At 37.8% G+C, this 14,154-nt stretch overlaps 1 protein-coding gene across 9 annotated transcripts in view; it reads left to right on the top strand.

Moving 5' to 3' along the window:
• The window catches only part of VPS41 (VPS41 subunit of HOPS complex), a 111,218-nt gene that overhangs the window by 93,372 nt on the left and 3,692 nt on the right, over positions 1 to 14,154 (top strand). For all 9 annotated transcript variants that reach the window (XM_074575573.1, XM_074575572.1, XM_074575577.1 and 6 more), the window contains 4 exons: positions 2,014 to 2,068; positions 3,653 to 3,793; positions 5,319 to 5,455; positions 13,430 to 13,529. In XM_074575573.1, coding sequence (XP_074431674.1) covers positions 2,014 to 2,068; positions 3,653 to 3,793; positions 5,319 to 5,455; positions 13,430 to 13,529 — 433 coding nt within the window. The remainder of the gene's footprint in view (positions 1 to 2,013; positions 2,069 to 3,652; positions 3,794 to 5,318; positions 5,456 to 13,429; positions 13,530 to 14,154) is intronic.

Here is a 14,154-nt window from a genome sequence, read left to right as displayed (position 1 = left end):
TTGCAGGGTTGGTCTTTGTTGAAACCATTGCACAAAACTAGGTTGTCTCACTGATCTTTTCAGTCAATGAGCCTGAGAGGTTTCCGTCCAGAGACTTTTGTCTACAATGTTGGACTATTTGTTTTTAACTCTCTAATTCTCTCTTAGTTTTTGCCTTATGTATTATTTACATGATCATGGGTTTATGTATAAAACCTTACCTGCAATTCTTTTTCTCTTTTGGTGCAAACTAGTTTTAATTACTGCAGATCTAGCCACCTGTCTTCAGTCATGGGTGGTGCAGAGAAGTGCGGTGTGTAAATGATACAAGCGCATTTCATTGCTGGCACTGCTTCGCTGAAGTTACGGGCTGTGAGCAACAATATGTCAGAGACCCGTGAACCTTTGGAAGGTGTGGTGCCATAATCACCGGAGAAAGAGAAAAGGGTGTTAGAAAAAGTGTCATTCTAACCTTAAATTAAAATGTTAATATGTTTCAGTAAGAAGCTAAAGAAGAGAGAAAAGGTGCCAACACTGTATAAAACTTAGTTGAATTTACTGTCACTGCTAATTCTGTAATTATACCTCTTACCACACGTATCATATAGTAACACTTTTTGTCAAATGCAAATCTTTGTTCTAAAGAAATAAAACGGTCATCAAGAATTTCCCAGTTACCAATATTTTCAGACCCTGTTAAGCAGATTCCAGTGCAGCGTATAAATTGCAAAAACTGATGATATTTGAACAAATTGTTGTTTTAAAGAAATTACAAACTTGGCAGGGAGAAATAATTCCTGTTTTTTAAAGGTAAGCCACTTTTATTCAAGTGCAGTTTAGCAAATGTTTTATAAAATGAACTGAAAGAGAAGTATCAATGTTCCCAGTTTTCCTCTAGAGGGAGCATGACAGTCAATAAACGTGCAGCATCCAGAAATACTGAATACCCAGGACTTTGTAGTTTAACTTCGAAGTGGAGAGAAAAAAGTCTGTCAGCTGTGTTTATAACTTATTAATATTATTCATACCTTCATTCCCCTGAAGCATCTTGTTGGTAATTCACTTACCTCTACCCTGGAATCCATTGTCTGTATCTCCAGTCTTCATAGTAGCTCATCTGAAATAATTTGAGAATGGAAGGAAAAGTTAATTCCTGCCTACATCTTTAGCTGTAGCTGTATCTTATGCATTTACGGTTTTGATTTCCAAGTATGAAAGCCTGTATTGGTAAACAGTTGTCTTCACAGGAATGCTATGAATCTTGAGTTTGCTTTCTGCTTCGAAATTGGAAGCAGGCATGGCATCGTTTATGGTTTACCAGCCCTGACAATTTTCTGTAACTAAAAACTTATTGGTAATCAGTTTGGTAGTTTTGGTAATTGTGCTAAAGTGTTTTTCAACTACACACAGATTCTGTAACTGCTTGTGGTATTTAGCCCTCAGGTCTTTAAACCAAAGTTACAAGAAATGCTTCCTTCTTATTCTTTCATATTTGCACTAGATTATTTTTGTATTATCTTCTTGGAGGTCACTGGTGCAAAATTTGGAGGGCACTCTCTACCTCCCAAAACCATTGTGATTATCCTGAGGAGACGTATAGTCTTGTGTTATGAATGAATGTCAAGCAGACCTCCATCACTAGAGGTCTCCTAAGTCCACCCACAGGAAGCAAGTCCTGACAGCAGATAACTTGAATGCTTTTGGATTAACCAACTTTTGGAAGCTGGAGAAAGAAGTTGCCAGTAGATTTAATAGATTTAAAGGTAGAGATCTGCATAATACAGACCGAAATACCTGTCCTGTCCCCGTATTTATTTAATCTTGGAAGGGGGAGAACCGCCATGAAGTTTCTCCTCTTAATTAATGCCAGAGGACCTGACAGTGCATATTAAGGGAGCTGTATTCCTGTCAAAATGAGTAATGCAACTTCATGGGAAAATATCTTTAAGTCTCTTGCAGCATTTGTGATCAATAAAATATCATGTTACATGGTTCCCTGTATTCTCTTTCCCTCCTCCCTTCCCTGAAATTCAGGCTCTTGAGATCTGCCAACAGAGGAACTTTGTAGAAGAGACAGTCTATCTTCTGAGTAAGTAATGCTTATGCTGATAAATTACAATGTGCTTTTAATCTTGTTATAAAGTTTATGTTGCAAAGATATATGATGTATTGTCTAATATCGTTTAACACACTTTCCCAAAGACAAAGTTGGTACGCAGTCAGTAGAACCAAATAACATGATTTAGAAAATAAAACAAAGCACAGATTATTCATATGATGTCTTAACTCCATATATTGTGTTACCGCGTTTCTGATTTGGTGTTTTTCTGGGGCTTTGGAGGTGTTGGGGTGCGATGGGGAGCAGGTTGGGGGTCAGTATTTTCGAGACAATCTCCGAGAAGAATAATACTGTCAGTTTGAAGAGAGGAGAGAAATAAAACAAATATTTTATTCTTAATACATCTCAGAAGCTTAGTATTACAGTATTATATTTTGCTCAAGTGGAAGATTGGCTAATGTTTCCTTTTTTCTTTTCTTTTTTTAATAAAATTAATTGTAAATTAACTCCCCCAGCAGGCCAGGGAATCTGCCTTTGAATGGGAGGCAATGTAAGACTAAGATTTTTATGTATGTTTCCATATTAGTCATGAATCAAATGGAAAGTGTTTTTTTTCATCAATCTTTGTTTTACTAAGAAGAATGTTTTGTGGGCCATTTGAGAGCAGAGTTGGATTTACTCATGGATTTATTTAAAGAATAGTTCAGCCTTTCCGCTATTTCTTCCTTTTCCTTCCTCTCGTTTTCCATGGGTGTATCACTGAATCACAGAATGGTAGGGGTTGGAAGGGACCTCTGGAGATTGTCTAGTCCAACCCCCCTGCCAGAGCAGGGTCACCTAGAGCAGGTTGCACAGGAACACGTCCAGGCGGGTTTTGAATCTCTCCAGAGACAGAGACCTCACCAGCTCTCTGGGCAGCCTGTTCCAGTGCTCTGCCACCCTCAAAGGAAAGAAGTTCCTCCTCATGTTGAGATGGAACTTCCTATGTTCAAGTTTGTGCCCATTACCTCTTGTCCTGTCCCCGGGCACCACTGAAAAGAGCCTGGCCCCATCCTCCTGACACCCACCCTTTAAGTATTTATAAGCATTGATAAGATCCCCCCTCCATCGTCTTTTTTTCCAGACTGAAGAGACCCAAATCCTTCAGCCTTTCTTCATAAGAGAGGTGTTCCAGTCCCCTAACCATCTTGGTAGCCCTTTGCTGTACCCTCTCCAGCAGTTCCCTGTCCTTCTTGAACCATGTGAAGCTTCACTGTATTTACTGGAAATTATGAGTGTCCATGAGGGCTCTTTATTTCATGTCACGGTTTACATGCACATGCTCCCCCTTATTTTAGATGTTGCTGCAGTTCAGGACCCCTAATGTGACCCAATACATTCTTAAGAAAGGCTCCAGGTCCTAGTCCAGTGAAGTGCTCCAAGCGCATGTTTGGGTTATACTGATTGCTCTGGGATTTGCATTCCTACATCAGATTAGATTAGATTTGATCTTGGTTGAGTTCGACTGAGGCAACTTCACAGTTATAAAATTCATATTGAAAGAGCTTCTTAAAGCCCTGAGCATCGATAAGCATTTAGGATTTATAATCTCTTTACATATTCTTTTCCTTCTAGGCAGAATGGGTAATAGCCGCAGTGCCTTGAAGATGATAATGGAAGAGTTGCAAGATGTAGATAAAGCTATTGAATTTGCTAAGGAACAAGATGATGGAGAACTTTGGGAAGACCTCATTTTATATTCTATCGACAAACCACGTAAGTGGGATGGTTTCTCAGGAGACTTGTATGTGTATTTTTTTGTGGAATGCTATTGCAATTAAAGGATTGAATTATCCACTTGCATGTTAGTGATGGTGTTTATGGACAGCCAGGGAGGTGTTCTGGTTTGTGGAGCACGACATAGCTGTCCTACTGTGCAGAAAAACTTCCAGTAAGGCAGCATGTGGGCATGCTGCAGAATGAGTACTTAGGGTTTTAGCATTTGGCTAAACTCTGCATAGTTATGTCCTTAATGACAAATTAAGGGGAGAATGGTGCTTTCAATTTGGCAGAATGAGGCTTTATTTTTTAGACAGCTTCAAAACACAGTCTGCAGACTTGATGAGGATGTTGTGTAGCATGTTTATTGCAGCTCCTTCCCTTTGAAATTCTGAAAATTTAAGAACCTACACCTTTCTACCCCTCAGTAGAATAACTAATTTGTTTTGTTTTGCTGGTACAAAGGTAAGATCTGTAATGATCACTGCATTTTGCCTTTCATCCATGGTATGATTAGCTACTCAAGTTTAAAGTTTAGATGGAATCAGAAACTGACAGAATCTCATAAGCAACATTGGTTTTGTTCAGGAGGCAGATTCAGAGGAGTTAATATGACTGAGAAATAGAGAACTATTTTAACTATCTACTCCATTAGTTTTGCAGCTTTAAATCAAGGCTTTAAAGTCTCTCTTGGGATCTCTTTTCTGAAGGATTGAATGTCTTGTAGAATTAGTGTCAGAATACGTATCTTTTCATCCCTTGGCCGCTAATTCTGACAGGAAGAAGCAACCAAAATTTCTGTTACTCCTTCAGGAGTTCTCAAGTTGCCCATACTTAGATGCAGTCCATCACTAAAAGTGATGCTGCAATTAATGACATCTTTAGAGCAAAAGGGATTCAAAGCATATAAAATTCTCTCATACGCAGAGCATCTGCCCATATGGAGGGCAGCTCCAGTGATATATTTCTCAGTTTTGGGAGCTGAAGAAAAAACACAGCCTTGAGTTCCTTCTCAAGGAAGCCAAATCCTTCTAGTATTTTGTTTATCCAGATGCACTTCAAAAATCAAAAGACTTCTTTTGTGCCACTCTCACCAATGTTTAGAAACACTTTGGAATTAGTGAAGTGCTGAAAGTTTGTTTTTAAACCCTGGAACTGGGAATGGAATAGTCACATGATGTAGTTAATTTTCTGGCTCTATTTGCTCGAATGCCCATTTTATTGAATTGAAATGCATTATTTACTTGTGGGTTTGTGCTGGATACTGTTTCCCCTTTTTGGAATACCCTAGAAGTTCTGTGAATTGCCAAACTGTAGCTTCCTTTCTTACCCAAAGGCCTGTATCCGAGTAAATACAGCTGCAAAAAACATATGAAGGCTATATAAAAGAGGCTTGGTGTTGTCTCTTAGTAGAGAACTGACATAGAATCATCCAGAGCCTGTAGCTTGTCACCAAAGCATCCTTTAATCATGTATTTTGCTGGACTTTTTTCTTAATTTCTTTGCCTCTTGGTTTTAACAGCTTTTATTACTGGTTTGTTGAACAATATTGGAACCCATGTTGATCCCATTCTTTTGATCCACCGCATTAAGGAAGGCATGGAGATTCCTAATTTGAGAGACTCACTAGTGAAAATTCTTCAGGACTACAACTTGCAGGTAAATGTTGCATTCTTCCTGCGATAGTAATTTTCAGAGAGACAGCAAAACCGCTTTGCCACTGAGCAGCACGAGAAATGGCTTTCACGAAGGTTTGTTCATTTTGTTCAGACATCTGTCATTGACACTGTGGGTTGGCAGAAAATTATAACAAAAAGGGTAGAAATTTGTCAAGACAAATAGCGTCTTCCCTTGATGTCTTCTAGCACTTCTAAATCTCTCCCATGCTGTCATAAGCCTGATGGATAAGTAGAACTGGAAAGATCTTGGGTGATTCACACTGTTTCATACTGCCTGACTGCCCAATATTGGAAAGTCTCATGAGCAGTACTTTTCATTCTGTTCCATATATGAGGAGGCAGAACACAACATACACTCCCTAAAACATTCACCAGGTATTACAGGCATATGTTAAGTGTCATACTAACTAAAGGAAGATGAACTTTTAAAATCAAATTCATGTCTGTTGGGCTGAATGTGTTGACGTCTGTGCATTTTAAAAAAAAAAAAAAAAAGACTACTCATTGGATTATGGGAGTTCTTATCCCAGCATAATTATACAGACTAGTTTCGCTGTGCGTTTGAAGGAATTAGAAGAAGCGTGCCTTTAAATGTTCCTAAAAGTAACAACAGAGAGAGTTGCATTGCATACTTTAAATCTCCCTGTTACCAAAGGAGGCCCAGACTTGAGTTCTCTGTGACACTGCCCTGCACCCTTCTACTGAGAGATGTAAGGATATAGCGCAGTTTGAATGCTCCAGGTGTGACAGTGTGGTGTCCAAGAAAACATAGCTCAATAAGAAGCCGAAACTCCAATTTTCTGAACCTCATAAACATTTGTTTCCAATCTGCTATTAGTCTTTGGACATCTCTTGCAAGTAGATAGGCTTGATGGTCTTCAGTAAAGGTCGCAGCTGGTCTTTTACAAATCAAGACTGTACCTGCTGGAGCCTTCACTGATGTCAGAAGTACTTTTAAAAAGCCAAGCCCGAAGCCTTTCCAAAGCTTGCTCTTTATTTTATTATCATATGTGCTTTAGGTTATGACTTTCAGTATTTCAAAAAAGCATTTTAAGTGTCTTGTTCTCCTGTGCACCCATTATCTGCAAGGAGCTACCCCAGATAAACAGATACATGTTTGCATATAATGTATGTTGTAGTATCACTTCCAGTTTTTTAATTGACTTCCTTAGAATCCTTCCAAAATGATGCTAGATAAATAGCAGGCTGCATTTAAACAGTTGCATGTTAATGTTGCCGCTGTCAGTACCCTGCTGCTTTCACTGCTGTGATCCTCCTGTTCCTGCATTCTCTTGAAATCGAAATGGAATTTTTGGTGTGTCTGCAGGCAGGCTGAGGAGGTGCCGTGTGCGTAGCTGCAGCTTTACACGTATGCAAAGTATATTGTGTGGCCTCAGACAAAGCTGGTGACATCATTAGGTCATGTTTTGGGAAGGGAAGAATCATTTTGTCTTCAAATACCTTTTAACAAAATTACTTGGGATTAAAAGGATGTATTTAACCTTCAGAATTATATCTAAAATTATTTGCTGCTAGCATGGAAATGTTTCGTGGATTTGAAATTAATTCATTTTGAAGTAGATTTGGATAGCTCTAAAATTTAGATCTTGTAGGAATAATAGAAATTAGGGAAGTTTAATGTACTTTGTGCTTGGCTTGCTTGTACAATAGCAAAACAATAGAGCCAAAAAAGAGGGACTGTTTTTCTTTAGAGAAATGTAAGCTACAGTTTAAAATAAGACTGTTCCTGAAGTGTTATAGGCAACATAAAGTGCACCATTTATGAACAGATGGTGTGTCTACACTGAAATTTAGAGATGTGATCACAGCTCTTGCACACTTGCCTAAGTAGCCTTAGATTGACAGGCTCAGTTTTTTATAGCAGGACTGCTTCCGCAATCAGTGTGTGCTTCAGGACATGGCTGGGACTTCAAGTAAATGTCTCGGTGGCCTCTCATTGCTGAGGGCAATTCTGCCCTAGCTTCATCGTTACTGCTGCCTCATTAGCTATATTAAAGCTAGCCTTTGGTGTGTTTGTATGATGTGAGGGTAGTGAGGCACTGGAACAGGTTGTCCAGGGAAGTTGTGGATGCCCCATCCTTGGAAGTGTTCAAGGCCAGGCTGGATGGGGCTTTGAGCAGCCTGGTCTAGTGGGAGGTGTCCCTGCCCATGGCAGGGGGGTTGGAACTAGATGATCCTTAAGGATCCTTCTAACCCAAACCATTCTATGATGCTATAATGCCAGGTCACACCTTTGCATCATGCTGTGTAGGTTCATGGTGAGAAGTCCGTGTCCTCTATTCTGGCCTGGCACAACTCCTTGGGTTTTGGTTAAAACTTCCTGATCTCTGTCACCTAATGTATAAGACATTTTGAATTTGTACAGCAATCCAAATTTCATTGGACTAGGACTTTCTGTAATTTCATCTCTTCAGATCTCGAGCTCTCTATGCACATAAATTTTATTGTTCACATTTTCAAAGGCAAAAAAGAAAATATCGTGCCAAGATACACCAAGGAGGTGTGCAGGTGAAGTTAGAACCTGTTGGTTGGCTTGCAAATCACTGCCTAAAACAAAAACTGCGCTGATCTTTTCATAACATTGACTCCCCAAAATATATTACAGTTATGCTGTTATATTATTTAATTGTGGCCTCCTTTTGCAAGCCCCCATAAGATTGTTTTATGCTTGTGTAAGTGTGCGGATGCAAATTTCCTATTATGCTCTTACATTTCCTTAGCAGTAAACTTAACATTAGATGTGATTTGAAATATGGGTATGAACTAAAAGCAGTGCCTTTGACAGACTTTGCCTTTTTGAAAACAATTCTTTACATCCCAGCAGAACCAAAGTAATCAAATTGAGTGGCTGCCAAAGCATGCCATATGTGGCTTACAGTGTGCATTAGAGAATCCAACAAGGAAGTCTACTAATGCAACAAAATTTGTTGTAATTTTTTTTTAATCTGGGATCTTCCCCAAATAATTTAAATTTTTATTAATGTTGGCACAGTGCAGACTGATAGTTCCACTTTAATGAATTACCACCTATTAGATGAACCGTTGCAACTGTTGTATGTGCTACTCTAAGATCACCTCAGCTTTGAAGTAATGTGGTTAAGTTATACCTTTGAAAAGGAGTTAATATCTGTTTGCTACCAACCAACCAATCATGGCACTAAAATAGGATTAGGTATTCTACTGGGTAAAAATAAAATGTAGATCACATGAGACTTTGTTCTTAGGCTACAACTTAAATTAAGTACTTCTAATTTACTTTTGCTGTGGTGTTACAGCTGTGCTTTGCAAGTAGGGATCTATTAAAATGCCTTATTATTCTTCAAGAACACCCATTTTTATTTTCCAACTTAAGAAAATGCAGTTTTTCCGTGATCTTAAAGCTGCTAACACACTTAAGTATTTTCCTAAACAGGAAAAGATTTAAGTACTGATTTAATTGGTTTTCAAAATTGGGATTAAAACTCCAAGTGATTATTTTTGTTCGTTTGTTTTTTCCCCTCCCCAGGATCACTTATTATAATATTTTCTCATTGTTATCATCTGAGTTAGTGTATTAAAACCATAGTAAATAATTGAGTGACACTGATTTATTGTAGTAATGAAAGTTTATTTACTGCTGAAATAATACTGATTTTAGTGTTTATATACAGTAACGTTCATAGACAACAAAGTTATGAAGACATAGGCAACAAAGTTATAGCTGTCAGAATTGTAACAGGAGTATTTATTAAGTAAAGTGTAGTCTAAAACTTTTTTATTATATTTTATATCTAACTCCTGAAATCTATTTCCTTGGTGCCATAAATTTATAGATAAAATGGACCACAGACTACTTCCTTTGAATTTATAAATTCCTGAAGATGTGTTGTCTTAAGGAGGAACCTGCTTATGTGTTAGAAATGACACGTTCCTAGCACATTTTTTATTTAATGACAAATAAATAGCCATTCTTCAGTCAAGATTCTCAACATAACTAAATACCATTCAAATCTTAGGCAAGCTCACCAAATTGAGCCAAGTCATATTGATATCCTGAGAAAAGTTTAATAATTTTCATCTTTACTGCTTGCGTTTTAAAGTGTTTTCAAAGACAGAATCAAAACTCAACTTTATCTCCATACAATTGAAAAGGTGTTATCTGTGTAACTTTAATTCGGTTTCCACATGTAGACATTGCTTCTCTGAGACTCATACAGAACCTTGTTTCCCATTAGGAATTTATCAGTGCAGTTATTTTTAAAAACTCCCTTAGCCAACACAATTAGGGCAGTAGTGCTCTTACTTGAAAATTGTAGCAAAATCAGCATTTACTAGTATTGCTATGGAAAATATAAATTCAAGCTATTATTTTTTTTCAGTGAAACCAGCGCTACTGATGTTGTGTTTATGCAAGTTCTTTGGACTGAAACTCATTAGTCATATAAGTTTGATCTTAATGAAGACGACCTTTCTTAAATGTGGCTTTGAACTTCGTATTTGCCTTTTATATTCAGTTCCCTGGAAATTAAATTGAAAAAGGATGTGAAATGGTTCGCACATGCTTAAGTCTCTGGTATCTGATGACACAGTGATCTTAATTTATGAATGAGGAATGCAGGAGCCTTTCTTAAAATAAGTCATATAACCATGCTCCAGGTTTCTAAAGCATTGTATCACACATCTCGCAGAGAAAGGTGATAGAAAATTCCCCTTCTTTGTGCCCTTGTGAGTTAGTTGTAAGCCTGTGACACTTTCCAAATGTATAAAATAGGTTTCTTTTCAGCTTCGGTCTATACCCGAGTGAAATTTTGTAAATGCTTGTGGTATTGGAAGAGATTTAAAGACCTCTCTCGTTTCAGAAAGAAATGCCGCATTTCTCGCCCTTTGTATGACAATCGTTAGAAGAAAATTTCAAAAGATGCTGTTATTCCAAGACTTGCTTTCCCTAGTTTTAACATAGAAAAGCAATTTGTTTAGATGCAGCACCTCTAGATTTTGTGGATTAGCCATTTTACTCAAATGTTGACTTACTAGTTTGCACTTTGATTGAACCCGCAGTAGCTCTGATGGATAACAGAGATTTGTCATTCATAGAACTCCCATCTCTCCATTCATAGCAGAGGTTATGGACTAAGAGACCCCGACAATAATCTGATGAATGCTGCTTGTAACAGCACCTGGAAAAAGTGTTGGATTTTACTCCTGAACATGAATAACCTGCTGTTCAGACACCTTGGAGGCACTAGGGGGCGGGTGGCAGCTTGCACAGAGGGACGTCTGCCTTGTGAAGACTAAAAATAAAATGTGCTTTTTATTGCGGTTGTGGTGCTTTTTGGAAGAATTTGGTTAATTGGCCTTGAGAAATTTAGACTTGAGTGCAAAGCTGAATCAAGGCAGGAATTTATTCCTAGAGCTTTGAGTATACCCTTTCAAATTAACTGCATACTTTAGTGTTTTCCTTTAAAGATAATGTTAGGCATTTGTAAATCAGGACTTTTTAAATCCAGTAGAAGTTTTTATGGCTTCTTATTTTAATTATACAGTACCATCTTCCCTAATATAGTCAGAAAATGAATGAGGATTCTTTTTTGCAATAAAAGTTTTGATTTCATCAGTTTTCATTAGTTCGGTAAAAAGCATTACATATGCCTAAAACTTTCTGTAGGCGTGCCATGCTGTCCTGCTTGTGCTTACAATCACGGGCTTTTAAAGGGTAAAAAAAGTTCAGTTTCATCCTCTGAATCCTATTTCTTCTCTTCAGAAAGTGCTTTCTTTACAATTTATGCCTGATGTCAGTTTTAACTGGTTTAGCCTAATCTTAGGGAGCAAAGTTATATACTTCTCCCTCCTTTTAATGTAAAGAAGTTAATTCAAGCATTCTTTCTCCCTCTGTCTTACCTCCAAATTCCCTCTTCTTCTTCTCTTTCTATAACTCTTAAATTATCCATCTCATCTTTGAGCTCTTCAAATCTGTTTCTGCAGAAGTGTTGAGATTTATTACCTTGAGATTTGACAATTTACATTCTTCATTGTGACTTTTCCTCTTATATAACAATACCTGCCTACTGTATTCCATTTCTAGCAAAATAAGGCCTGACAAACAGTCATTGAACGTGGTATGGAAAAAAATCTTAGTGGAGTTTAAATAATGGGAGAAAGAGAGTGCACATGTCTTATAGATGTTTCTGCTTCTTCTATTTTTAAGGTGTCAAACAGTATTGAGGTTTTCCACTGACCTAATCATGTCTACTGTTTCCGTCTTTATTTTTCTTTTTTAAATGAAGCTTTCCTATTGGTGCGCTGTATTTTAAGTAGAAAATAGTAAATAATGCTCCCTTCTTCCCTTTGTATTGCTGTTCCGCCCCTCTCAGTTAACATGCTTGCTTTGCTTCTTTTACTTAAACATGGGATTTTTCATCTGCTTATACTGAGTGCAGCTAGCAAAGACTCCAGTATATAGCCAAGACGTCATCTGCTCTAAGTTATTTACCTATCTTTGGGATATAATTTACTGATTGAGAATATTTTGAATCAGGCAAGCACTCGTTCTGAAAGATAGTCTCATCCAATTGTCCTTGCAAAAAGTTTCTAGCAATTTTTTCAAGGCTAGTGACATTTTCTTATATTTAAATCAGAATTTACCATTCTCTGTTGCCCTTGGATAAAGTTGGAAAGGGAAAGACATACTCAGATAGTTCCTGAGATTATCACCGATAAAAGTGATTAATTTTCTAAGTGTTTGTCTTGTAGAGCTGCATTCGGTTTCTGGTGCTCTGAAATGTTTTATAGCTCAGTGTGTCTAATACTGGAGAATGCCATTTACCCACTGATATGCAGAGTTTGAAATGCTTAAAGTGGTATTCAATTTTAATTTTTTTTAATGTATTTCAGATTTGCAGTCTTAACTGCATATCATTCTTGGCAGTGCGTCCTTATTACTTCACAATGTGTATGTGAGAAGTCAGGGTTTTGGACAGTGTTCGCCTGGCTGGAAAATCTATTATTATATTTCTTTTTAGGTATTTGCATTAGCTGCATCTTGGCCTATTTCAGAACGCTCAGTGTCTCCTGTAATGCAAATAATCAGGAGAAAGGACTGAACATGACCTTTTTATACCACTTTTTTGGTAGGGTTGTTCAGCTTAAAATTGATAGTGAGCCTCTTTTGAAAGCAGATTTTGGAGGAATTGTTGTCTTGGAAAATGAATTTCCAAACATCAATTTGGGAAGTAGAATTCCACAAGACTTACTTGGGATTGTCATATTTTCATACTTGCTTCGTTAATTATTGTGAATTAAGACTGTATGATTTTGACACCCTTGATTCCTTTTTGTGTTCCACAACGTTGTTGGGCAATGACATGTCAACCTAATGAAAAATATTAAATAAGAAGAAAGGGGGCTGAGAGTTTTGCTGAAGAGGAGTGAACTCTGGTCCTTTAGTTACTTTTAGGAACATTTAATGCTGCTTACTACATGACACCTCAGCAGGAGATACGTTTGAACAGAATAACTTTTGAATTGCTGTGTTTATGAAGGTTTTATGATTACCAAATGACTTTCCTAAAGATGACGGGAAAGATAGGGATGGAGGAAGTTCTAAATGGTTTGGAAACCAACTGTGAGGAGTGCTGTAAAAATCCCTCTCCTTGTATTTTGTTAAGACAAGCTTGTAGGAAGAAGATCATAATTTATAACAATAGTATATTTATAAAGGATTTGATTTTTTTTTAAGTGTTTGGGTGTTGTTTTTTTTTTTATATTGTTGGTTTTTCATTTAGGCAGAGGTGCTGCTAACAGGAGGTTCCTCCTTTCCCTCCTGTATAATAGCTTGAAAAGTCTTAAACGTTCTTTGCGTTCTCTTGGGCAGCAGAAACCTGGTGGAGACTTTCCAAGGTAGTTGCTATGCCCATCTATTCAACAACCGCTGTATTTTGTGTTCTTTGCACAACAGATCTTGCTGCGGGAGGGTTGCAAGAAGATACTTGTTGCCGATTCTCTTTCTTTATTGAAGAAAATGCATCGAACTCAGATGAAGGGTGTTCTAGTAGACGGTGGGTACAGAGGAAATGTGGTGACTTTCAAGGTTTTGAAGTCTTTTACTTGGTTTATAGACCCAAGCTGCATAATGGTCCATTTTGGAAGCTGCCCAAAAGCCTGAATATTGTACCGTATTTGTAGAGTGTAGTAGGATACTAGCTGCTTTCCCCTTTGTAAAGGAAGCACTTTTATCTCAAAAACTACAAGACCAGCATGCAGCTTTTCCTCTCGGACAGTTTCTCGTAGCCAGTAATGTGCTGTGTCCTGCAATTTGTCTATAAAGGTGAAAAATGCTGTTCAGTACCAACACGGATAGTCAGATAATAATGATCTGCAACCAAAGCAAAAGCTACAAGATAGTTTTCAGAAGTCACTGAAAATATTTTACAAGGTGCTAATGATGCATGTGAGCAGCACTGTAATTCACACCAGCTGAGCGTTAATATCAAGAGGCAAAAGCTGATGGAAGGACAGAGGATCAGAGCTTCTGCTACAGAAAGCTGCAGAGAAATCAGGCACCCGTCCTGTGCTCCTTTTTTTTCCATTTGCCTTGTGACTCTACAGCACCGATCCCGGACAGCCTCACTCCCGCAATCCTGCCATCATCAGAATCAGAAGATCTAAACATTTCTCATGCTG

The sequence above is a fragment of the Larus michahellis genome, chromosome 2 (genome assembly GCF_964199755.1).
Source record: "Larus michahellis chromosome 2, bLarMic1.1, whole genome shotgun sequence".
NCBI classification, from domain to species: Eukaryota; Metazoa; Chordata; class Aves; order Charadriiformes; family Laridae; genus Larus; species Larus michahellis.
Note: the sequence above shows the minus strand (reverse complement) of the source record. Positions and strands in the feature narration are given on the sequence as shown.